The sequence below is a fragment of the Ictalurus furcatus genome, chromosome 13 (genome assembly GCF_023375685.1).
Source record: "Ictalurus furcatus strain D&B chromosome 13, Billie_1.0, whole genome shotgun sequence".
Classification (NCBI taxonomy): domain Eukaryota; kingdom Metazoa; phylum Chordata; class Actinopteri; order Siluriformes; family Ictaluridae; genus Ictalurus; species Ictalurus furcatus.
In genome coordinates this window covers 27,386,780-27,414,279 of record NC_071267.1, presented here as the reverse complement: position 1 = coordinate 27,414,279, position 27,500 = coordinate 27,386,780, and the positions used below count along the sequence as shown (strand labels likewise).

General features: G+C 45.2%; 2 protein-coding genes across 5 annotated transcripts in view; one reads left to right on the top strand and one right to left on the bottom strand.

The window, feature by feature from the left end:
* lhpp (phospholysine phosphohistidine inorganic pyrophosphate phosphatase) overlaps nucleotides 1-19,834 on the top strand; it is a 39,276-nt gene extending 19,442 nt beyond the window's left edge. For 2 of the 4 annotated variants that reach the window (XM_053639212.1, XM_053639213.1), the window contains exon 7: nucleotides 4,847-6,834. In XM_053639212.1, the coding sequence (XP_053495187.1) occupies nucleotides 4,847-4,899 (53 nt within the window). In that variant the 3' untranslated portion in view covers nucleotides 4,900-6,834. Of the gene's footprint in view, nucleotides 1-4,846; nucleotides 6,835-17,815 lie in introns of those variants that run through there. The other 2 variants (XM_053639211.1, XM_053639214.1) reach the window with 2 other exon arrangements.
* Nucleotides 19,835-26,810: 6,976 nt separating this feature from the next.
* Nucleotides 26,811-27,500, bottom strand: part of LOC128616586 (protein FAM53B-like) — a 1,191-nt gene continuing 501 nt past the window's right edge. The window contains exon 2 of the mRNA XM_053639193.1: nucleotides 26,811-27,500. This exon is cut by the window's right edge and continues 323 nt beyond it. The gene's annotated coding sequence lies outside the window, so the exon portion shown is untranslated.

Here is a 27,500-nt window from a genome sequence, read left to right as displayed (position 1 = left end):
GAGGAAATGAATCAATGCCAGTGTGATGTGATGAAGCGCAGTCATTTAGAGTTACATATAACATTGGGGACTGCTCCATGTCTGACTGTTACAAGGTGCTGACACCGGAGACTCCTTCCATAAACCTTAATTAAATAAGCATCTTCTTTACTGAAAACTTCACCAGGGGAAAAAGAAAGAAAGAAAGAAAGAAGAAATGTGTGAAAAAGCGAAAGTTTTAAGTTTAGAACAAAACTTAAAACAACAAAAGTAGGGGTTTTCATTTTTTGCCAAAGTTCCTGCAACAGTTTGGAAAGAAGGAAGCAAGAAAGAAGAAACGAGTGAAGAATATAAAAAAGTCAATAAAAGACAAAGAAAGATAGGGTGGGACAAAGGAAAGAAAGGAGAAAGTAGGGATTAACAGTGTTACAACACGCGGATTTAATCTGTTTACACGGAGCGTCCGCTGTACCAGTCTCTGCGAACGAGCTGTTACTATAGAAACGATAACGTATTAGAACGAGCGCGTTAATATAAAGCTGCGATGTCCAACCGCGCTACTGTCAGAGCCGCTGTTATAGAAAACGAATCAGGACCTTCTGACCAATCAGGATCCAGAACTCAACAGCGCCGTGTTTTCAGACAGATTCTTCTACGTTTTAATTTGAGAGCGTTTGTAGTTGATTAGCGTTTATAAGCGCCGGGTCTGAGGGAACTCCGATTAGCCGCATTTAAACATACGCTAAATTTCTACAGGAATATACCTGAGTATAATATCAGCTGTCTTCCCTGTGGCTGTGGAATCTGTTCGTATATTTCTTCTACAATAACGTTTCCCTTTCCCTTGTCGTGTCTTGCCTTAAAAACCCAAGGAAGCCCAGTTTATAATCGGTGTGTTGGGATTAAGCTCCAGCTCAGTGTGAAGTCATGGCTGTGTGAATCACCGGCAGTCCTGATCCTCTAATCTTCAAGGTTGTGCTTCAGCACATCGGTTCACCCACGCAGCACACAGGATGGAGGGCGCACTTTGAAGCCTCGCTGGCGGAAATCGCCTCCTGTGCGAGTCCTGGATCTGCCGATCTGGCCGAACTAACGAGACCGATTAAAGCATTGCGAGGAAAAGCCGATCCCGAGTCAGCGTTGTAGAGGCTCCCCGAGGCTTTGAAGCCGTTAAGAGCAGCTGGAAATGGCCACTAGGGAGGGCTTGACCTTTATCTAACCCTGTTATTCACTCTGATCTTCTCATCGTCGTCCGAATGACCCAGTTTACATTCTCACAACTTCGAAAAAAACACGTTCAAATGCTTCCCTTCTCTCGGATGATGATTCTGATGATATAGTTTTGGGCGTTTTCTATTTTCTATAAACAGAGGCTGTAGGTGCTTTTGTATTAAACTGATTCAAGGGCGGGGCTACATACGACCTCAGTGAGTGTTGTTACTAAATAAGCTCTACATATTTGAACTAATCACGTCTAAGATTTGAGGATTCAGCGATGACATCTGGAATTAGATGTGAAGCCTGGAAACTTGTGGTGCTAGAACCTGTGTATTAAGCTAACTAGGTCGTTAACTTCGCTAATGCTGGTGATGAATATAGTTTTGGTTGTTGTGTTAAAGTTATAAAAATCAGTGAGAAATGGGATTAATTTTTACTTCTTATTTGCTTCTTTGGAATATTGCTTTTAGCTCTATGAGTTCTTTGGTATTTTATCTGGTGAATGGGTTCCTTGGTGTATTGTTTCTTTTGTGCATTTGTTCTTTGGTGTATTGTTTATTATTATAGTGTATTGTTTGGTTTATTGGTTCCTTGGTCTGTTGTTTGGTGTATTGCATCTTTAGTGTCTTGTTTGTGGGATGGGTTCTTGATGTGTTGTTTGGTGTATGGGTTCTTGATGTGGTGTTTGGTGTATTGTTTGGTGTATGGGTTCTTGATGTGGTGTTTGGTGTATTGTTTGGTGTATGGGTTCTTGATGTGGTGTTTGGTGTATTGTTTGGTGTATGGGTTCTTGATGTGGTGTTTGGTGTATTGTTTGGTGTATGGGTTCTTGATGTGTTGTTTGGTGTATTGTTTGGTGTATGGGTTCTTGATGTGGTGTTTGGTGTATTGTTTGGTGTATGGGTTCTTGATGTGGTGTCTGGTGTATTGTTTGGTGTATGGGTTCTTGATGTGGTGTCTGGTGTATTGTTTGGTGTGTAGGTTCTTGATGTGGTGTTTGGTGTCTTGTTTGGTGTGTAGGTTCTTCATGTGGTGTTTGGTGTATTGTTTGGTGTATGGGTTCTTGATGTGTTGTTTGGTGTATTGTTTGGTGTATGGGTTCTTGATGTGTTGTTTGGTGTATTGTTTGGTGTATGGGTTCTTGATGTGGTGTTTGGTGTATTGTTTGGTGTATGGGTTCTTGATGTGTTGTTTGGTGTATTGTTTGGTGTATGGGTTCTTGATGTGGTGTTTGGTGTCTTGTTTGGTGTGTAGGTTCTTCATGTGGTGTTTGGTGTATTGTTTGGTGTATGGGTTCTTGATGTGTTGTTTGGTGTATTGTTTGGTGTATGGGTTCTTGATGTGTTGTTTGGTGTATTGTTTGGTGTATGGGTTCTTGATGTGGTGTTTGGTGTATTGTTTGGTGTATGGGTTCTTGATGTGGTGTTTGGTGTATTGTTTGGTGTATGGGTTCTTGATGTGGTGTTTGGTGTATTGTTTGGTTTATGGGTTCTTGATGTTGTTTGGTGTATGGGTTCTTGATGTTTGGTGTATGGGTTCTTGATGTGTTGTTTGGTGTATTGTTTGGTGTATGGGTTCTTGATGTTTGGTGTATGGGTTCTTGATGTGTTGTTTGGTGTATGGGTTCTTGATGTGGTGTTTGGTGTATTGTTTGGTGTATGGGTTCTTGATGTGGTGTTTGGTGTATTGTTTGGTGTATGGGTTCTTGATGTTTGGTGTATGGGTTCTTGATGTGTTGTTTGGTGTATTGTTTGGTGTATGGGTTCTTGATGTTTGGTGTATGGGTTCTTGATGTGTTGTTTGGTGTAATGTTTGGTGTATAGGTTCTGTGATGGGTTCTTCAGTGTTTTGGTTGGTGGTTTTGGGGGATTGCATTGGGGTGGACAATATAATGATACCATGAGAAGTCACACTATGATGTGCTTTTCTTGGGTATTGAAGTAATTTCAGAACACAGACAGTAACCAGTAGATGATTGGGTGTTAAAATCAGTATATTTTTTGCATCCTTTAACACCCTGTTTTGTTTTTTTTTCACTTGCAAACCTAACCAGCCATTGTTCCGTAACAGTGACTAAGTCTGTATTCTTATCATACTTCTTATATTTGAGTAAAACATACATACATGTGTGAACATTTGTGTTCATGTGTCTGTGTTGTAATCAGTCAGTAAGGAGTTGTTAGCGGTACCTTAAAATGTATTTCTTTAATTTATCCCTGTTCTTGTTAGGCTTCTGTATGTACTTTGTATTAGCCATCTGCCCAAAGTGAAAACCTGATGAATCAGAGCGTGAGAGAGAGGTAAAGTGTGCCTCACTCGCTGTTATAATCGTTAATTACTGTTGGTGGTCCACTTTCACACCTCCTGGTTGAGGAAAGTCATCCTGCACTTTATAATTTACACTAATGCAAGTTCCTGCTAAACACCCAGAGCAATATCCTTACTTCCATGATAATAATAGCTATCCTGGGTTCTACATTGCAGGAGTTCCTTACCATAATTAACCCATAATTACTGCTTTTAAGAACAGAGTCAACCTGCACGGTGCTCATCTGTGTGAATTAGTTTAATGTGATGCAATAGGACCCGAGCTGACGTTTAAATGAAAACATTTACATGTCTTTCTGTTTGACTTTTAAATAACCCTTGAAAGCAGCAGGATGTTACTGTGTGGTGCTGCCGAGATGGCCTTTGTCATATCTAAGATCTAAGAAGGTATATGAGATGGTGTACGGCATACAGTGCCTTGGAAGGGATCAAGGGTAATGCTCAGTATGATTCTACCAGCAGATGGTGTTTTCAGGGTGTTATAAGCCGTGTTGGGATTCCACCAAATTCAGTGCTTTTATGCCAAGGTCAAAAGAACTTAAGTGAATCTTCTTTTCCAGATGTTCACTGAATCTCCAACTCCAAACAGGAAGGCACGCCTTGCCACGCTTTCATAAAGTCCCGCGATGTGGAGTGTCCAGGTTGTCCTGTGAACAGATTCTCCCATCTGGTTGCTTCTGTGACTAATCCCTTCTTTACTAATTTAGGCGTTTCAGAGAAAATGGGGTGAATACTTATTCGAGAGACTGTATCTGACATGGCGTGTGACGTGTCTGAGATGGCGTGTGACGTGTCTGAGATGGCGTGTGACGTATCTGAGATGGCGTGTGACGCACCCGAGATGCCATGTGACCTATCTGAGATGGCGTGTGACCTATCTGAGATGCCGTATGACGTATCCCAGCTGGCGTGTGACATATCTAAGATGGCTTATAATGAATATGCACTGGTTGTCGAGTTGTTGAGTGTTTTAAATTTAGGCAGTTAGTGTGATCTAAAACGTAATCTCTGAATATACAGTATGCTTCACATGGTGTAATAATTGATACGGCTGACAGAATGGTTATTGTCAGTATTAAAGCTGCAGCCTTTTTTGTTCACAGCTTTCCACAGCTGTTACCTGGGATCAACTTTGCCATTGTGATGAATGACGTTAGACACATGCAGACATGTGAAAACACTAATCCAGTCTGGTTAGGCATGAAAAAAAAAAAAAAAAACACTACTGTAGTACAGCTTAGACATAGCTTCTCAAACAGAGCACACCCTGAAGCTCTTTGTCGGCTGTGGTCCAACTTTGAGCTGCGCCTGTTCCATTTAGACGTTCTAACCGATGGCCTTGCTGATGAAAAGGAGACCGAGAACGGAAGGTGATGGAACAAGAACAGTCGACGTTGCTGTAAAAGGTTCAGGTGTTAGCCTTTGCCCGACTTCCTCTGTATGCCATTGGACTCCGGTGCAGCTCTGTAAGAATGCCTGTGAAGTCTTTTGATGGAATGATGCAGGGCTCTGACCTTCATGTATGGTTACAGTATTCTGTGTAGCATACGAACACACCTGTGTTTGCTCAGCTTGCTTTTCCCCTCTCCTTCACACAAACGGCCTTCTCTCTCTCTCTCTCTCTCTCTCTCTCTCTCTCTCTGTGTCTCTCTCTCTCAGTAAAACCCTTTTCATGTACGCAGCTATTCATTTGCAAAGATATTTACCTCAACCTCTAATCCCTCTGTGTGCTCTGACGGGCGTCCTGAGACCACCTGAGGTTACAGAGTAGCTCTGGGTTCAGCATCAGATCCCTACTCTCTGCTAATCATATTCATTACATGTAATAAAGCATGAGTCCCTTATACACTCTGGATCCACCACATTCCTGACCATGAATGATGAATGAATGTATAGATGGATGAATGATCTTGTGAAGTCTGGCTGCTACCTGCTACCAATCTTTCTATATAATTTGTATAGCAAGCACCAAAATGCACGCTAGTACAAATTAGGTAGCATAACCCTATAAAAGCACATTTAAATTCAGAGTAGTCAAAAATCTACACCCTACACTCATCCCTTTCATGACATGTTAGTTGTCAGCGGCTATATGATGTCGAGATCCATCTGAAGGACTCGTTCACGACTGTTACAATAGGCGCAAACATTCACTGATGCTCAAGAAGGCAGCACGATACATTAAGAGCTGGGGGGGTGGGGGGTGTAAACTTTTGAACAGGATGATCGGTGTCAATTCTTCTTATTTTTTCTTCTGGGAAATATTTAAATATCTTATGTAGCTTGAGAAGGGCAGGACTACATGAAAACAGTAAACAAAATAATAAGAATTTACACCGATCTTCCTGTTCAAAAGTTTACACCCCCTTTGGATCTTGATGGATCGTATTGCCTTCTTGAGCATCAGTGAGCGTTTACAGCTTGTGTAATAGTCGTGCACGAGTCCCTCAGTCGTCCTCGGTGTGAAAAGACGGATCTGAACATCATATAGCCGCTGCTGGAAAGATCTCAGATATGCAGAAGATGCTGGAAAAGTAAAGAACGTGCAGGACCTGGAGGATTTTTTCTGAAGAACAGTGGGTGGTTTAACTGCTCAGGACGAACGAGGGACTCGTGAAGAACTCTCACAGAACATAAACACATCACGTCGTGGATCATCCAGGATCGAGCGTGTGTGAACTTTTAAACTGGTTCGTGTGTGTAAATTCGGTTATCATTGTGTCTTGTGGATTATATGTTAAGATCTGTTACAGATGTGAAATAGTTCATTCAGGGCAGGACTGAAAATAAATAAATAAATAAATAAATAAATGCAGTTTTAGTGATCTCTCTTATTTAATTTTTGTTCAACATTTTGCAGGTTCTGCAAGGCGAATGTAAACTTCTGCCTGAAGTGTTCGTGACCTCTGAGCTGGAAGAACTGGATTAGATGTTATTGTGTTAGCAGATTAAATCTGTTTTAATGCCGTTTACAGATCCAGGTCTGGGTTTGTGAGCTGTTGTACTCGGATAGCTTAGAGAAATATAATAGAAACAAAGCAGAAGTCGTACTTGTGTTGCATTCCTCAGCGCTATGGGAACTTTCGTTGTATTGTCTTTCCTCACAAAGCAGTTCAGCAATATTTCACATGATCACGAAATATCATATTTTCCAGACGTAGAAAAGTCTACGAGACGCACGTGGAATAGGTAACGGAAATCTGTCACACTTTAAATCTGTTCCTTACCGTAGTCAACAGTACGTTCGTATACCCGTTTAAACCGCCTGGTTAAACACCGAGACGTTTATTTAAGATTCACGGAAGGAGTCTCCGGTGTCGGAGCTTTGTAACAGTCTGAGGTTAAGCTGGTACTTCCTGTAAGCTTTCCCCACATCTTCAGAGGACAGAGAAGTGTACGCTTCTTTACCAGCTGCGTTGTTTTTGTCTTATTAACTTCAAGACGGTGAAAAGTAGAGAGGAAATAAAGGAAGAAACGTTGCTGAGGTATAAGAGGAATGGAACACTCAGGGACGTGCCGTTCAAAAGGACGATAATCCACAGAAGTAACTCCGCTTCATCACACCACCATCTATACACTGTTTTACTATAACAGCACGAGTTTCATTCCGTAATACTCGTTAATAAGATGCGCGGTAAATACGCTTCTGGTTGCTTTAGTATTCCATACGATTTCGTAGATGATTTCTACCTACGTAGAATCTACGTAGTGATGTCATTTGCATGTACGCACTACATCAGGTCAGTTTGTGCAGGTGCACGTGCTGCGTTTTGTTTACGAACTCAATTAAGAGCCTGGAGTTCTGCCTCAGGATGAGTTGTAAAGCATCTGGATGGAAGTTTGTATCTGAAGCACTAACAGGACGTGCTACATGAGGAGGTCACGGCTGCATGGGGCGGGTGTGGATCAGGTGGTAGAGCGGGTTGTCGTGTAATCGTAGGGTCGGCGGTTCGATTCCGGGCCCGCGTGACTCCACATGCCGAAGTGTCCCTGGGTAAGACACTGAACCCCAAGTTGCTACCGATGGCAAGTTAGCGCCTTGCATGGCAGCTCTGCTACCACTGGTGTGTGAGTGTGTGTGTGTGTGTGTGTGTGTGTGAGAATGGGTGATTGAGACGCTTTGGAACTGCTAAGATTAAAAAAAAAAGCGCGATATAAGTGCAGACCAGATCACACTTAGTTATGGTGGGAAAAAAAGATCTAGCAAAAAGCTTGCATTTTGTCAACAGTGTCTTCACTGTTGCGTAAGTTGCGATATATGAGATGATAGAAGTGTTATCTCACTTACACTACCGCTTTGGGTGTTAACCACAGACGGCGGATTTCTCTACGCCGGGTTTGTGTTGCTCTGAGAAACATTAACTGTTGAGGAACGAGAACGATGAAGTCTGTAATTAACCCTGCTGTTATGTTGTGCTATTAAGGATCATGACCTTATACGCAAATATTTCTTCTTATGGATCGTCATCATTTATGTGCAAACATGTCATAATTTTAAGCATACCGACGTGCTACTTTACACATCTGTCAGTGTGTTATTGTCGCTGTTTTAATTCAATTCTGACGCGTTGCTGATCATTACTGTACATTTAATCTGAAGTGTATACTTCATCTGAATCCTGTATTTTATCATTCCATATCCATATTCCGTATGTAGATACGTCATTTAATGTTAAATGAACATCTTCGGTGAATACATGTTGTGCCCCATTCATTTTTGTATACACCGATCAGCCATAACATTAAAACCACCGGATTACTATCGTGTAGGTCCGCCTCTCCTTGTCCCACCAGAACAGCTCGGACCCGTCGAGGCCTGGACTCCACGAGACCTCTGAAGGTGTGCTGTGGTATCTGGGACCAAGACGTCAGCAGCACATCCTTTAAGTCCTGTAAGATGTGAGGTCGGGTCTCCGTGGATCGGACTTGTTCGTCCAGGACGTCCCACAGACACTGGATCGGATCGAGATCTGGGGAATTCGGAGTCCGAGTCAACACCTTGAACTCTTTGTCGTGTTCCTGAACAGTGTGTGCGTTGTGTCAGGGAGCGTTATCCTGCTGAAAGAGGACGCTGATATCAGGGAACAGTTTTAAAACGAGTCTGTTTTGTAAGGGACAGAACCGAAAGAGTGTGCTGTTAGAGGACAATAATGACTCTGATGATTTTAACTAACTAACTACCTTGAAGTTAATGATCTTCCGCTCGCAGCACGGCACAGGGTGTTTTATTTCACTGATACCACTGTATAAAACAAAAACAAATACGTGGCATTACTGAGAAAACCCGTATTACTCCAGCTGCTTCTGCTTCACGGAGCTGAAACGATCTGTGGACGTAACACAGAGAGGTGCTAGACAGCGCACTTCTGAGAAGAACATGCCGGAACTGCACTGAACTCTCGTGACTGAGTGTGCGTCGAGCAGGGAGCAGCTCTGGACCTTCAGGACCATGACAGTGCAGTGTTCTTCTTAAAAGTCTCTTTATTATAACTGATCTAGTGCTACAAGCAGTTAAAGAAGTGAAAATATCATCCTTCAGCGTGTTAAAACTGCTAAAATCGCTACGTTTTCAGACATCAGTGTCTAACCAACACTTCATACAAAAGAACAGGTCTGTGTGGGCGTGTCCTCAAGACAGCAATGGAGATGTGGGCGTGTCTTTAAGTCCATGTGTGGAAGTCTTCAAAAGGAAGCAGGTATGTCTCTGTGTAGATGTAAAAACCTGCATACTCTGTTACTCAGCGTGTACGGCTCCTATGGACGTGTCTCAAACCACACAACCTGTTAATTCACATGTAAGGTGCTTATGGATGAGTCCCAAACTGCACACCGTATTCTTTCGCTCATAATGCACCTACGGGCATTCTACCTGTTCACTACATAGGCCACAAAAACCCCCATCATCATCATCAGTCCATCTTGGGCGTGTCCCAAACCCACTGGGATTTTGGACCTGAGAGTAGACATGGAGTGATGTTTGGTGTTTGAATATTTCAGATCCTGATCCTCTCTAAGACGTGTGTACGGCACGGGACCGACCCACGGCCTGGTCCCAAATCGCACGGTGTAGATTAAATAGCAACAAAGTTTTGGTCGTCACGCTGCACCTCATTCTTGAAGGACGGGATCGTCCTCGGTTCATATAACACGCTTCTTACTGAGAAAACGTCTCAGAAGTCTTTGTGTAAATCTGCAAAGGTATGTAGGGCTTTCAGAGGAACTGTTCAACTACACCACCACAAAGTCTTATCTTCTCACACGCATCTTATAGTGGTATCGAAAACATCTCGGAATGCACACACCTGTATTTGAGGTCTTCCGAGGAACCGTTAAACAAAGTGTGTAGGGGTGTGTTTTAGTTTCACTTGCATTACCCAGCTCCTGAGGTTCAGGGTGATGCTGAAACGATACACTCCTTCAGTTTGTTGTTCTTTCTTCATTCCACTCCAGACACACTGCGTCATCGGGACTAAAAATACACACATTGTGTGTGTGTCAGGGTCGGCTGTTTGTTTGTGTGTCAACAAAGAGGCGGATATGCAGGAAAAGGAGGGAAAGAGAAGGAGGAAAAGCGATAGAGAGAGAGAGACGGCAGGGTGTCGGGTCACTGAGGACGTCTGTACTTATTTGAACAGAACAGAAATAACATAAATCAGACATTTCGGTACAAAAATCCACTTCCAGTCCACTTATTATTGTTCTTCTTTATCGTAGAAATACCGTGATATACTGTGTTTTTACCGTCATATCGCACCTGATCATATCGCACCTGATCATATCGCGCCTGATCATATCGCGCCTGATCTCTGTAGAACTGCCTCAGTGAGAAAGGCGTGGCACTCTTCGTGACATGCAAACAATTCCATACGCACTACGCACGCCTCGATTTAATGCACACGGATCGTGTAGATCTTTATTATAAGCGATTGTAGTAGGGGGCGTGGCCGATCATTACTAAGATCGGTCACGTGACCATAACGTGTTTATACACCGCATCAAAAGTAACTCGCCTAAAACCCCACGGAGTCGTCGCATCTCCGACACGCCCCTTTACGCATCTTACTACAGTAGAGTTAGCGCCATCATCGGCGGACATGACAAATTCGACTTTCCACTTGAAATACGAAAGCTCATCGGTTGACGATGAAAAGGAAGAAGGGACGCCGGCTTCACCGGAAGCACCTTTAACATGAAGGTACAAATCAGTGTAAGCGAGCTAGCAAGCTAGCCATCGTGCTCTAAAGTGAGCGTAGCTTATTCGGGATCAGCTAGCGGAGCGAAAACAAACAGAACCGTATTCGTGTCTGAAATGTCACTTAACTTGATGTTTGTTTCTTGTTTATAGGACTGTTGCGTAAAAGCAATATGGCATTCGTGATCATGCGGTAATATCAGCGTGGATGTTATTAGCTACAACACTTGGACCACGCGGACCAATCACAGCCGTGCTGATGTTCAGTATAACGACACTCTGGCTGGTGCAATATTGCTCAGCGTTTTAAACGCTGGTTAGCACGTTCTCCTCACACCTCCAGGGTCGGGGGTTCGATTCCCAACGTGACCCTGTGTGTGTGGAGTTTGCATGTTCTCCCCGTGCTGCGGGGGTTTCCTCCGGGTACTCCGGTTTCCTCCCCCAGTCCAAAGACATGCATGGTAGGCTGATTGGCGTGTCTAAAGTGTCCGCAGTGTATGAATGGGTGTGTGAGTGTGTGTGATTGTGCCCTGCGATGGATTGGCACCCTGTCCAGGGTGTACCCCGCCTCGTGCCCCATGCTCCCTGGGATAGTCTCCAGGTTCCCCTGGATAAGCTAAAAGGATAAGCGGTATAGAGGATGGATGGATATATACACAGTGTATATTACCTGAAGTTATAGAGTAAAATACACCACGTTACACACGTCTACATGGGAAACTAACCCCGTCTGAATATGGCTTTAGAAAGATATTTTTATTTTCGTATACTGTGCCGGATTTCTGTTGGGTACGCTGTTTTTTTGTCCGTTTTCACGTGCGTATGTTGATCAACTGTAAAAAGTGCGAAGTGCGTTCCCGACACAACTCATTTGCATTTAGTGACGCCCACAAAAGTCCAGACGGCTGGGATCAGCATGAAATATATGACATTCATTACAGCGTTTGATTCATTACTATGCCAATAAACATATTTAATAGTATATAATAATAATAATAATAATAATAATAATAATGGAGTGCTAAATCCTGTGTCAGGTGACTCTCAGACAGCACAAGTAGGCTACGAAGGTTGTTCCGAATTTCCAGGATTGATTTGAATATGAAATTTTTTGTGTAAACTCTCGTATAAATGATTTGCGCACGAATTTGTTCGTATCCAGTTAGATAAATGAAAATATGCGCCACGGTAACGACCCTAACGGCGTCTCTTTGTTCTGATTGTTGTCACTGATATGCACTTGTTATCACACGGAGAGTTATAATGTCTACACGCTAGGTAAATACTGAACCCTTCGTCGTAAACATTTGATTCATCGTTACAGGCGGTAATAATCCAGTAAATCAATACACTAATCGGACGTGGAGCATCTCAGGTTATAACGAACGGCTAATTCATTCAGCGTGCTGTAAACACTGAGGATCAGGATAACGTAGCGTGAGCATCACACGTGTGTTATACGTGCAGACGCTTGTTATTGTCTTGGCCATAATTCACAGAATGGTGGGTGGAATTTCCAGCCTTATTGTGTGTGTGTGGGTGTGTGCGTGTTCATTGGAAGGCAGATGGCAGATATGTTGACTGCGTAACGAACACAAACAGTATTGAATAGAGCTGTAGCACTGACCTGTTCCCCACGAGCTTTACTCTCAGCACGAGCACCGTTAGGGCATAACCACATCATTCACATCATTAGCATCTCATTACTTCATTAACATTCGTATGTGCTGTCTACACCCTGTATATGAAAGGCCAGCATGTAGTAACTCATACCACACTCATAACGGATTATGTGCGAGCTATTCTATACTATGAAAGTATAATGATGATGATAATAATAATAATAATAATAATAATAATAATAATAATAATAATGCTATTAATATTAATAATGCAAACATTTATAACATCAGCTGGTCTATCACATTCTTGGTTTGATAATGAGGCCACACCTCCTTTCCTGAGACTGACAGACACAGAGTCCACGCCTCCTTCACTGAGACTGACACACACAGAGGCCACGCCTCCTTCACTGAGACTGACACACACAGAGGCCACGCCTCCTTCACTGAGACTGACAGACACAGAGGCCACGCCTCCTTCACTGAGACTGACACACACACAGGCCACGCCTCCTTCACTGAGACTGACACACACAGAGGCCACGCCTCCTTCACTGAGACTGACACACACAGAGGCCACGCCTCCTTCACTGAGACTGATACACACAGAGGCCACGCCTCCTTCACTGACACTGACAGACACAGAGGCCACGCCTCCTTCACTGAGACTGACAGACACAGAGGCCACGCCTCCTTCACTGACACTGACAGACAGAGGCCACGCCTCCTTCACTGACACTGACAAACACAGAGGCTACGCCTCCTTCACTGAGACTGACACACACAGAGTCCACGCCTCCTTCACTGAGACTGACACACACAGAGGCCACACCTCCTTCACTGAGACTGACAGACACAGAGGTCACGCCTCCTTCACTGAGACTGACAGACACAGAGGCCACGCCTCCTTCACTGACACTGACAGACACAGAGGCCACACCTCCTTCACTGAGACTGACACACACAGAGTCCACGCCTCCTTCACTGAGACTGACACACACAGAGGCCACGCCTCCTTCACTGAGACTGACACACACAGAGGCCACGCCTTCTTCACTGAGACTGACACACACAGAGGCCACACCTCCTTCACTGAGACTGACAGACACAGAGGCCACGCCTCCTTCACTGAGACTGACACACACACAGGCCACGCCTCCTTCACTGAGACTGACACACACAGAGGCCACGCCTCCTTCACTGAGACTGACACACACAGAGGCCACGCCTCCTTCACTGAGACTGACACACACAGAGGCCACGCCTCCTTCACTGAGACTGACACACACAGAGGCCACGCCTCCTTCACTGACACTGACAGACACAGAGGCCACGCCTCCTTCACTGAGACTGACACACACAGAGGCCACGCCTCCTTCACTGACACTGACAGACACAGAGGCCACGCCTCCTTCACTGACACTGACAGACACAGAGGCCACGCCTCCTTCACTGAGACTGACACACACAGAGGCCACGCCTCCTTCACTGAGACTGACAGACACAGAGGTCACGCCTCCTTCACTGAGACTGACAGACACAGAGGTCACGCCTCCTTCACTGACACTGACAGACACAGAGGCCAAACCTCCTTCACTGACACTGACAAACACAGAGGCTACGCCTCCTTCACTGAGACTGACACACACAGAGTCCACGCCTCCTTCACTGAGACTGACACACACAGAGGCCACGCCTCCTTCACTGAGACTGATACACACAGAGGCCACGCCTCCTTCACTGAGACTGACACACACAGAGTCCACGCCTCCTTCACTGAGACTGACACACACAGAGGCCACGCCTCCTTCACTGAGACTGACAGACACAGAGGTCACGCCTCCTTCACTGAGACTGACAGACACAGAGGTCACGCCTCCTTCACTGACACTGACAGACACAGAGGCCACGCCTCCTTCACTGACACTGACAGACACAGAGGCCACGCCTTCTTCACTGAAACTGACACACACAGAGGCCACGCCTCCTTCACTGAGACTGACACACACAGAGTCCACGCCTCCTTCACTGAGACTGACACACACAGAGGCCACACCTCCTTCACTGAGACTGACACACACAGAGGCCACGCCTCCTTCACTGAGACTGACACACACAGAGGCCACACCTCCTTCACTGAGACTGACACACACAGAGGCCACACCTCCTTCACTGAGACTGACACACACAGAGGCCACGCCTCCTTCACTGAGACTGACACACACAGAGTCTACGCCTCCTTCACTGAGACTGACACACACAGAGGCCACACCTCCTTCACTGAGACTGACACACACAGAGGCCACACCTCCTTCACTGAGACTGACACACACAGAGGCTACGCCTCCTTCACTGAGACTGACACACACAGAGGCCACACCTCCTTCACTGAGACTGACACACACAGAGTCCACGCCTCCTTCACTGAGACTGACACACACAGAGGCCACGCCTCCTTCACTGAGACTGACACACACAGAGGCCACGCCTCCTTCTGATCATCACAATCCAGAATCCAACAGCGCTGTGTGTGTGTGTGTGTGTGTGTGTGTGTGTGTACTATACCACTTTCATTCATATTTATTCACTCAGAAAGGCCTCGTGTGCTAGGTAAACTTTTCTGTCTCTCTTTATCTGTCTCTCTTTATCTGTCTCTCTTTATCTGTCTCTCTCTCTGTCTGTCCCTCTTTCTCTCTCTCTTTATTCCTCTACAGAGTCTCTTTGTTCAGGTGTCATGGATGTTACCAACACTCGGCCTCAAAGGCAGACGGCCTGTGTGTGTGTGTGTGTGTGTGTGTGTGTGTGTACATTGGTATCGATATTTCAGTGACCTATAGAACACACACACACACACACACACACAGCAAGCAGTAACAGTAGATGCACTGTGCTGAATTTTGCATAGTCACAGACTTGGCTGTGTGTCTATTATTCATGTAGAGTACACACACACACACACACACACACACACACACACACACACACACAGACTTTGTGTCCAATTTTGTTCCTTTGCATGCATTCTAATACAGAGTGTGTTATCTGATTGGACAGGAAGGTGTGTGTGTGTGTGTGTGTGTGTGTGCATGATTATTATGTGTGTGTGCCCTAATTGGGAGCAGTCCCAGTCTCTGCCAGCTGATTACACACTGCTATCACATCCGTCACTGAGCAACAGTTACACACACACACACACACACGTATGGTCCTTCTGGAGTTTTCGTTTGAGGCGTGTGTGTGTGTATGTGTGTTAGAGAGAGAAAGCAGACACACACACACACACACTTACTTCGTTAGAAGCAGACGGCTTGATGACCAGTACAACAATAGAAGGAAAATAAACAGCTCGACTCTCTTGAACACACACACACACCCCTATCTGCTGCTTTCACATCCTTCCAGAGTGAACTTCCCTTTGTCTCTGCTTCACTGGTTTAATGTAAACACACACACACACACACACACACACCTGATAATGTGTCTGATAGCATCATACCGTTCCACTTTTGTGTTAGTGATCTTAGTATGTGTGTGTGTTCATGTTGGGGGTGATGCATATGCAGGGCTTCTTGTATATCCTTTACACACACACACACACACACACACACACACACACAAGGAATGTCTTTGTCACCTAAACCTGTTGGGATGCCTTTGTGTGAGAAGCAAAAAACCACACACACACGTCACGCTTCACACACCACCAGTAATCACACACACACACACACACTGAACTATAATATTTCTTATTTGTTATACTGTAGAACCCAGTGTGTGTGCAGGTGTGTGTGCAGGTGGGGGTGGGGGGTGAGGACTCGCGAGACTGGTGGACCTTGACAGAGCTTCAGGTTCGCTTTATTTTCTGCGCTTTGGTCACTCAAGTTCATCAACACTTTGGTGTGTGTGTGTGTGTGTGTGTGTGTTATGTGTGACCTCTGTCACCTCACACACAAAGTACACTAAGTAAACTTGGCATGATCACACACAGGTGAGAATCATCACACGTTACCTGTCGGTTCAACAGCTTATGCTTGACCACGCCCCTGCTGTTTGAACCCACCCATTCTGCAAGTGATCACAGATATCGGAACATGTGACTGACGGGTGTTTCTTGTTACCCAGGTGTGTCCTGTTAGACTGATCATTTTAACAATAACTAGCTCTAAACATCTACTCTTGGTTTTAGCCTTTATACTGCATTTGTTGTTCAAAGGATAAACCTACACGGAGATCAGAGAGCTGTCTGTGGGAGAAAAACAAGCTGTTTTGAAGCTGAGAGAAGAGGAAAAATCAATCAGAGCCACTGCACAAACACTGGGCGTAGACAATACAACAATTTGGACTGTCCTGAAAAAGAAGCAAACCGCTGGTGTACTGCCAACACTGCTGACAAAAACCTTGTGAGAGCTGTGAAGAAAACCCCAAAAACAACAGCCAGTGACATCACCAACAACCTCCACAGGGCAGGGTGAAGGTCTCACAATCCACCGTTTGAAGAAGAAATATAGAGGCACAAGATGCAGCCCACTCATCAGCAGTGAGAATCAGAAATCCAGACTGGAATTCGCAAAGAAATACAGAGACGAGCCACAAAAGTCCTGGAACCGAGCTGGAACCTCTACCAAAGTGATGGAAAGGCCAAAGTGTGGAGAAAGAAAGGATCTGCTCATGATCCAGAACATACAAGCTCATCTGTGGAACATGGTGGAGGTAGCGTCATGGCTTGGGCTTGCATGGCTGCTTCTGGAACATTCTCACTAATCTTTATTGATGATGAACTCATGATGGAGCAGCAGAATGAATTCAGAGGTTTACAGGAACATCCTGTCTGATAATTTACAGAGAAATGAATCAGGAGGAACTTCATCATGCAGCAAGAGAACGATCCAAAACACACTTCCACCTCAACACAGGACTTCATCAGGGGGAAAGTGGAGGGTTTTAGACTGGCTGAGTCCATCACCAGACCTTCACCCAACTGATCAGCACCTCACCTCCTGAAGAGGAGACTGAAGGGAGAAACCCCCCGAAACAAACCACTACTGAAAGAATCTGCAGGAGAAATCTGGAGAAGCTTCACAGAAGAAGAACCTGACAGTTTGATGATGTCACTGATTCGCAGGATTGATGCAGTTCCTGCAAGCGAGGGATACGCAACCAAATATTAAGCGTTATTTACTGTAAGACGGTCTGTTCCAATACTTTTGCTCACCTAAAAATCATGTGTTCGGAGTTGTTTAACACGTCTAGATGTAAATATCGGGAAATGAAAGCTGAAGTTCTGATCCGTCGTCATCTGTCCCAATACTTTCAAAAGGGACCATAAATATATGGACCTGTTTTTATCCTCCATTTTGTTAAAATGTCAGACAAGGGGTGGAAAATAAAACCTTGTAAATATAATACTGTAAGAATATGATGATTTGATTTTCTCTCGTGTGTGTGTGTGTGTGTGTGTGTGTGTGTGTGTGTGTAGGCTGAGTGATGAGACACACCCTACGGTTACTGCTGATGGATACGTGGACAATCTGGCCTGCGCTGTGGACGCCATACTGGAACACCGCCGCGTTTAGAGACGTCTCTGATCTCTGACCTGCTGAGAGGAACTTTAACCTGCTGACTAACAACAATTACACTAATTATCACTGATTAATTACTCATTATCACTAAATAATTACTAATTATCTGTGTAAAACTACCGTCTAAAGGGATATTACACTGGTTTCTTCCAAGTCTTCATAGAGCATAATATGAAATATATGATGTATTTTTGCTAAATCATCTTTGTGTCATCGTGGTAATGTTAGCTAACGTTAGCTAGGTTTTCCTGTACCCGTGATTGTAACTTGCTCTGCTGCTGGTTTCATTAAATAGCTAAATATCCTGATTATTTGTTCAAACCAGTGTGCTAATCTGGCTAGCTAGCGTTAGTGATAAAGACATGGTGGTTGTTATGGTAACGATACTGAAATCCAGTTCGTGTCAAATCTCACTGTGACATATCTGTGCTAGTTTACTAGCATTTGACTAGCCAGCTTTGCTAACCTTATAACCATACTACGCTACCTTGAATGGCAGGAAGACGGTCACGGGGGTGTTTTGCATAGATTTGCATATTTTTGCATATTCAGTTTCTGTCCTTGTAGAGATGGGTTTAAGCTATTTTTAGTCATTTCTTGAGCAGTGAAAACATTTTAAACAAATGTTCCCACAGACTGGCTCAGTGTGTGTGTGTGTGTGTGTGTGTGTGTGTGTGTGTTTCAGTGGGAATGTAATGCAGCAGGGACTTTATCACTAAACACTATAAAGAATGTATGTTAAATGGACTGTACCATGTTGACATTTTGCTTCTCTGTGTTCAGATTAGATGTGAGAGGGAAAGAGAGAGCGAGACAGAGAGAGGGGGAGAGAGAGAGAGAGAGAGAGAGAGTAAACATATAGTTCACCACAGTGTTATGATTCTGCCTGGGGAGGTTTCCACAACATCATACTGTACTGTAGTGCGTGTTAACAGCTTGTTGAGTAAGAAAACATACACAATAGACGTTTTTTTAACCTGGACGCAGATTTTAGGTCCTGCTAAACCCCAGACATGAACGCGTGTACGGAAAACTCCTGTCTCAGAGAATTTGTAATACCGTCAGTCTCACGCATGTTGTATTTGATGTTTGTGGAAAAATCGTGGATCTCTCTAGGCCTCGTATTGAACACACAAAAAAGAGTCAAATAATACACAGTACTACAATAGATGGCATGATGGCGTGGAACCGCAGCAGCTGACTTCGCATATCGAAACATATTCGACCTTTTCTTATAAGGTCCTCACTTTCTGCTGGCTCTTGGGAGACTTTCAGAAGCGCTACGCTTTGGACCGGTGATTACAGTCGAGGTTTTATTGCACTCTAAAGATATAAAGAGATGGAAGATAAAACAGGCACATGAGGCATGAGGCGTGAGGCGGGCTCGTACCGAGACGGAGCGTGGCGTCCTCAAACGGAGTGCATAGTCCGCGGATCTTTAGTGCACCGAAAGTTTTTACAAAATGTATCTCTTTGTAGTAAATTTGTGTAGATATTTATGGTAGTAAATGATTAAAAAGATTAATAATACGTATATTTTATGCATTCATGACTTACTAAGCTTAGCAAGACTCCAAAAAATGTCATCATTGATGGCAATTATTGATGTTCTCTCTCCTGAATTCGAGAAACCGCAACGAAGCGTAAACTCCTCTGTCCTGAAGCTGCGGGGAAACTTAACGTTACAGCTTCACCTCTGACACTGGAGACTCCTTCCCCAAGTGTAACAGGAAACGCCACCGCATCGACAATTTCTCAAATCTCTTTAGGTGCTCATTAGTCCCTGTGAACGAGCTGTTACCATAGAAACGGTTTGCAGCTGCGCTACTGTCAGAGCTGCTGTCATAGAAAATTCACCAACACCTGCTGACCAATCAGAATCCAGAACTCAGCAGTGCAACTGAGAGTCTGTATGATCTCCCTTTCACTTCTCTTAGACAAACACATCATGATGTCACTTCCTGTACGTGCTGATCGAAGCCTCTGGGAGATCACAGGAAGCTCTGTGTGTGTGTGTGTGTGTGTGTGTGCTTTTTTTTTTCCAGTAATGGATCTTATCTCTAACGTCACATTGTTTACAGTCAACAGCAAATCCACATTAATACCTTTCCAACACAACACACCTGATACTGTTGGTTACACTGAGAACTAAATGAGAACAAACACACACACACACACACACACACCATTAATGTGATACATGCACACATACCCCACAACATACATGGCAGTGTCTTGCTAACCCCTGCAGCTCCTGAATACTTCCTGCCAAACAGGAAATGTGTGCGTGTGTTGGTGGAGACACACACACACACACACACACACCTGTGTTTGGGAGAGGCAGGTAACCTATAGCAACTCTGAGCAGCTGGGAAAACACTGAGCAGTGCTAGAGACACAGATCGTGTGTGTGTGTGTGTGTGTGTGTGTTTCCAGCTATATAGATCCATGGTTGTTAGAGGTCCACGGCTGGTACTGTATGTAGAAGCCCCATGCTGGACATTAGAATCCCGAGGATGGGCATTAAAAACCCCAGTCTAGGTGAGAGAGGCCCCAGACTGGATAAAAGAGGCCCCAGGCTGAACGTAAAAATCCTCAGGATAGAGGAAACTCAAGGCTGGAAGGGAGAGGTCCCAAGCTGGACAAGCAAGCTGGACATTACAGAGAAGAGAGGTTACATGATAAGAGGTCCAAGGCTGGACATTTGAAGCCCCAGTCTGGGTGTTACAGGGCAGTAAAAGCCCCAGGCTAGATGCGAGAGGTCCCGGGCTGAACCGGAAAGGATCCAGGCTGGACGAGAGTGGCCTCGGGCTGGATGAGGCCCTGGACTGGACGGAAGAAACAGTAAGCTGGAGAGAAGAAGTCCTGGGATGGACAGAGGAGACCCAAGGCACCAGGCCGGTGGGTGCGAAATGGCAGGTGACCAAATTATAGAGGAAAAGCCTCAATGGGAGTGGTCCCAGGCTGGCCAGGAGAGATCTTAAAAAGCCCAAAGTAAGAGGAGGACACAAGCTGGACATTAGAAGTCCTAGTCTGGAAGGGAGAGGCCCCATGATGGTTCTTAGAGGCCCAAGGCTGGATGTTAGAAGTCCCAGGTTGGACAAAAGAGGTCTCGGAGTAGACGAGGTCCTGGGGTGGACAGAATAAACTGCAAGCTAAAGGGAAGAAGTCCAAGGATAGAAGGGAGAAGCAGCGAGTTAGATGTAAGAATCTGAGGAAGGTCCAGGCTAGACGTTAAACACCTCAGGCTAAAGGAGGCCCCATTCACAACAAGATGGATGATAGAGGACCGAGGCTGGACCTTTAGTAGATCAGGGCCAGAGTGTGTGTATACAGAAAAGAACTCCTCCTTCCTCACTCTCTCTCTCTCTCTCTGCTTTTGTTTTCCTCTCCGTCTTTTCATTCCTCTTCCCTCACTCCCACTCGCTCTGTTTTTCTTTCTCCCACGTCTCTATTTCTCACTTTCTATCTCCCTTCCCCCTTTCCCTTTACTCTCTCCATCGCAGCGTACTCTCGCTATCCATCGCTCTGTCTCTCTCTATCGCTCTCGCTCTCACTCGGTCAGTTTAACCTTTTACTTTCATTTCATAAACTTTCTTGGCATGACCGTGTACATGTCACAGAGCCTGTCCCGTGTTTTCTTAGTAACTGCAGCTCAGGTTCACTCGTAGAACATTTACACCCCTAAAAGGTTCTCAGTAGAACCCTACATCACCGTTTCCCCATCAGAAAACCATTTCTGGAAGCTAAGGACCGTTTAATTATCCAATGAACCCTTAAAGAAACGCTTAGAAGTTGGGTAATTAAGGGATCTCTGCTTTCAAAACAGGGTTCCTCTTAACACCTTCTTTGTCTCTCTTATTGGCTCTACATAGACGGGTAACATTAAGAGATTCCCACAGAAGGACACACAGAAGAACCTGAAGAACCCGCTACAATGTGCTGTCCTTTTAGGGTGAGATGTTTTCTTTAGTGTTAGAATTTAAGTGTGTGTGAGTGTGTGTTAGTTCTCACCTCTATCTCCCGTAATCTTCATATCTCTCGGGTGAGGTCAGATTCCTCTCTGTAAAGTATCTCCATTCAGAGAGTGAGTTCATACCCTTTAACTCTACAGTCTGTCGTTCAGTGGGACAACTACAGTGTAACACACACACACACACACACACACACCACTCAGCTCTGTATGGTATGCTGTGTTAATCGGTAATAATGGAAAACAAATGAGTTTGTGTGTTTTATAGAGTTACTAATAGACACTGTGGTCATCAAATACATCTGTGGCCAAACTTATATACAGTAGGTCATAACTGTGAGAGAATAAAGCAGAGCCCAGGCTAGAGAAAGGCGCAGGGTGGACAGGAGAGGTTTTGTGCTGGACAGAAGCGGTCCCAAGGTGGACATTAGATGGACATTAGATGGACAAGGCTCAGGCTAAACAGAAGAAGCCCCAGGCTGGAGAAAAGAGCCTGCAGAATGGACAGAAGAAATCCAAAGATGAATAAAAAATAAACCAAAAGGCTGGTCAAAAGAGGCGCCAGGCTGGATAATGAAGTGGAGGCCCCAGACTGGACAAAAGTGGCCCTAAGGATTGACCAAAAATACTCCAGGCTATATGAATGAGGCCCCAGGCTGGACAGATGAAGCTCTATACTGACTAATGGAATGGAGGCCCCAAGATGGACAAAAGGAGCCCTTTGCAGGAAAAAAAGAAGTCCCAGGCTGGACACAACAGGCTTCAATTTTATTTGTGTAGCGCGTTTAACAACGGACGTTGTCTCAGAGCAGCTTTACAGAAACATATAAACACAGGATGGAGATTTTAAGTGTGTGAATTTATCCATATTGAGCGAGACGGTGGTGACGGTGGTGAGGAAAAACTCCCTGAGATGATACGAGGAAGAAACCTTGAGAGGAACCGGACTCAGAAGGGAACCCGTCCTCATCTGGGGAACGACGATCTATCTGGGATAGTGTGAAAGTAAAAGAAAGTTCATTATGGTGTTTATATGAAGTCTGTTTGTTGAACTAGTCCACTGTTCACTAAAGGAGACCTGAGTGTAGAACTGCATGTGGTAATTTCAGTCCCAAGGCCATCGCTAAGACAACCGTAGTCCCAGCAACCACAGCGAGAACGTCCATGTGGAATTGAGGTCCAAAACCATTTCCATGGTACTTCAAGCGGTACCGTCCTCAGCGATCTCCAGGCTGTAGCCTCCAGTTGATGAGAGCTCCCTCCAGAGGTTGGGCATCAGGATGGATCAGGCGGGTCCAGAGAGCAGAAAGGGCCAGGATCACTGATCTCCATAATATCGTGTGGCTCGACAGAAGGAGAGAGGGAGAGGGAGGTAAAGAGAAGGAGAGATTGTTAGGTATGCTTACTATCCCGTAACGGATAAGACTGTGTGCTTTGCGTAAAAAAAGGTCTAATCATGGTAAGCTTGAGTAAGCAAATATGTTTTCAGCCTGGACTTAAACACTGAGACTGTGTCTGAGACCTGAACACTAATCGGAAGGCTCCAGTCTGGTTAGTGGATTGGATGCCACAGGCTGAACCTAAGCTGCCTAAGCTGGACATGAGAAGCCCGAGAGCTGAATGGAGGCTGCATGCAGAACAAAAGAGGTCCTATGATGGATAGAAGAAGACTGGAAGGAAGAACACCCACAGGTTTTCCAGTGGAGTGGAGGCCCCAGGCTGAACAAAAGACCCCATAGCATGAACAGAAAAGACCTCAAGCTCTAAAGAAGAAGGAAAACCCTGACTGGTAAGAAGGGGCCACAGTCTCACTAGTGGAGTGGAAGCTCAAGGATGGACAGAAAATACTCCATGCTATAAGAACAACGTCCAAGGAGGCACCAGGATGGGCAGAAAAGACTCTAGGGTGGACGTTAGACATGTCAAACTGGACAGAAGAAGCTCTCAGGTTAGACAGCAGATGGCCCCAGGCTGGACAGGAGAAGGATAGTAGAAAGGTTCTTTCATACTGCTGTAAAAGTCAAGCAGATGCCGCGTGGGCGATGAGGCAGAGCATCGGTACGGTAGTGAACGCTGCAGGAAGGTTAAACGCAGCGTAGTCGAGCGTAGTCATAACCCTGAGACAATAACGCAGCTCTGTTCTGCTCTGAATGTCGCAGTGTTTGACGTAGCACTGAAAATGCTACATTATCATTTCAACCATGCTACAGACGGACATGACCCGAGCACACGCCCACCACACAGACCTCTGGCATAGAGGAAAGCGGCGTGTGTGTGTGTGTGTGTGTGTGGGTGCATGGGAGAGACCGACACATATAAATGGTGTCAGGTTACACCCTCCAGAGTTCCCCCAATGGCAGCGTTTAAAGAACTAATAGTCTCTCGTTTTAACATGCTACATTCTTACATTTGCGTCTTGCTACAATGCTACTACCCTACCTACCTAGATGTAACGACAAACAAATTCTTTTCCAAAAATACAGTGATAAAAAGAAAGTGCACCCTCTTTCAATTCTATGGTTTTGTATATATTCAGACCTAATAACACATCATCTGGTCCTCATCCGGCCCTAAACTTCGTAAATCAAGCATGAGGGAACAAACAGCAGATAAATTCTACTGCGTCATTACCAAATTGTTTACCTAACAAGCAGAAATTGACACCAGTGGCGATGCCGCCTTCTAGTCCTCCAAGTATTTGGCCGGAAATACGTTTCAAATTGACCTCGACCGTATTCACATCAATGCCGGAATGTAATCGGTAACGATTCTCGGAATCACCCACTCACTCACACACACACTAGCACCTGCCATTGGAAGCAACTTGGGGTTCAGTGGAAAAGCCCAAGGACACTTCGGCATGTGGAGCTGGGTATCGAACCGCCAACCCTGCGATTAGCGGACAGCCCGCTCTACCACCTGAGCCACAGTCGCCCCAACATCAGCCCATATTGTATAAGCTATGTGCAAAAAACCTAAGTACACCCTCACTGCTTCCACGTCGATTAACGAGATCATTTGCAGCCAGGAGCAACGATCTCAGAGTTACTCCATACCAGTCTGGGAACGGTTCTCAATTTCAAATCCATCACTCTGCAGTGAGAAGGATTCTTAAGAAATGGAAAACGTTCAAGAATGCTTCCCCAGCAGTCTTCCCCAGGCTGGATTAACAAAGGCCTAGGACTTGATGAAAATGGCAGCAGGCTGGAAGTTGGAAGCCCCAGACTGGACAGAGGAAGCACCAGGTTGGACATTAGAAACTCCAGACTGTACATAGGAACTGACTGACAAGACCCAAGGCTGGATAGAACATGTCCCAGGCTGGACATTAGAAGCCCCAGGCTTGATGGAATGGCTGGAGGAAAATGGCCCAAGACTGGATGGGAGATGTCCCAGGCTGGATAGGATAGGCACTAGATTGGACAAAGGAAGTCTTCAGCTAGCTGTCAGAAACCCAAGGATGGAAATTAGAAGCCCCAGACTGGACATTAGAAGCCCCAGACTGGACATTAGAAGCCCCAGGCTGCACATTAGAAGCTCCAGGCTGGACATTGGAAGCCCCAGGCTGGACATTGGAAGCTCCAATCTGGACATTAGAAGCTCCAGGCAGGACATTGGAAGCTCCAGGCTGGACATTGGAAGCCCCAGGCTGGACATTGGAAGCCCCAGGCTGGACATTGGAAGCTCCAATCTGGACATTGGAAGCCCCAGGCTGCACATTGGAAGCTCCAATCTGGACATTAGAAGCTCCAGACTGGATGGAAGAGGCCCCCAGTTGGACATCAAAAGCTCCAGGTTGGACATTGGAAGCCTCAGGCTAGCTAGGTATGATCTATATCTGCTGTTGAGAGATGACGTTAATGTTATCAATCCACAGCCTAGCCAATGCTGCCAAAACTGTTATGCTTAATTAAGCATTGTTAAGTAGTATTTCATGCTAAAGAAGAAAAAAAATGATTGGCTGAACAAATTTGGCTTAAGCTCCGCCCTTGTTCACAGAAGATCTGTAAGTTTTGACACCCGTCTCCTGAATACAGCTCGGGGAACGTTAATAATAAGATCTGTCAGGGACTCGGATCAGGAAGTACAAATTCCTGCAGGTTTTAAAGCAAAAAACCTTTCATAAAGTATTCAGTTTTCCGCAAACACGCAGTGTAAACAGGCTGTGAGACCACGGAGGGTCTGTTCACTTCCTAAACACACACACACACACACACACACACACAGAGTGTGGAGTATATAGAGCGCCTGAAGAGTCTAGAGGCCTGTTTGCATATTTGCTCCTGCTGACCGAGTTCACCGGCTTTACAAAGACTCTTTGTGCAGATCCAGAGTGTGTGCGAGTGTATGCAAGTGTGTGCGAGTGTGTGTGTGAGTGTGTGGGAGCAGCCATGTTGTCTATGAACTGGGCAGCACATGAGAAAGATCTCAGTGGGTCAGGTTACATCCTGAAAAATCCTTGAGCGAGCTCAAAGGGAGGTCCTCCATACCACCACACACACACACACACACACACACACACTCTCTCTCCTTTAACTTGGTGCCCAAGGACACTATCGCACAGTGCGTAAGAACTCAGGCATTATGGCTGCAACTCCACTTCATCACACCGCCCCGTCGTTGATTATCTTCTTCCGACAGCACGGCCCGGAGCGTTTTATCCCTTACTCAAGATGTTTCCCGTCACGTCGGACGCATTAAATCCGTCTCCAGTCACGAACTTCACCATCTGTATTGATTAAAACATTTACGTTCCGATATTTACGACTCAACCTCGCCAACTTCCCATCATACTTACTGTGGATCTCACATTCTCCAGGCTTCAGAAGCCACGCCCACTCTGTACTGTCGGGATTACTGGATTGAATAATACGTTCACACACACACACACACACACACGTCTACAGCCAGTTTACAAACACACTTTAAATGTTTATTCGTATAGAAATAAGTACATTTTACGTTATACTTCGTAAAAAGAGGAATTAAACTCTATTAGCTTGAAATTATCGCTCGACGTTATTAAAACCTGAAACCCTTTCCAAGCTTTTCACTGTGTGTGTGTGTGTGTGTGTGTGTGTGTGTGTGTGTGTGTGTGAGGTGTGTGCGTATGTGTGTGAGGTGTGTGTGTGAGGTGTGTGCGTGTTCAATGCCAGTGCAAGTTCAACAGTGAGTCCTCGGTTTTACGGCAGTCGTCTCTCAGAACCTTCTCGTTTTCCTTTCCGTCCTTCTTCGTGATGCCGTGTTTTTTCAGACGAACGGAGCAGAAAAACAAACAAACAAACAAACAAACAAACAAAAACTAATACATCCTTAAAAATATAGATTTATATTTTGGCTCCGTTCACTCGTCATTCAGCACAGACAGACAGGCAGGTCGGACTCTGAGAACGTACGCCATCGTTTCGTTCCTTTACAGAAGAAGAAGAAGAAGCTACAATATCTGCAACAGAGCGCGAGCAGAACCCCCGATATCCCAGAATCCACTCTGCTTTTTTTCAATTTTTTTTATTCCGAGATACAACCTGAGTCATCCTAACGTCCCACAAATTCGTGAGCGTCCATTTCTCCCGAGTCCCATTCCAGCTCCGGAAAGCACGACTCGCTAC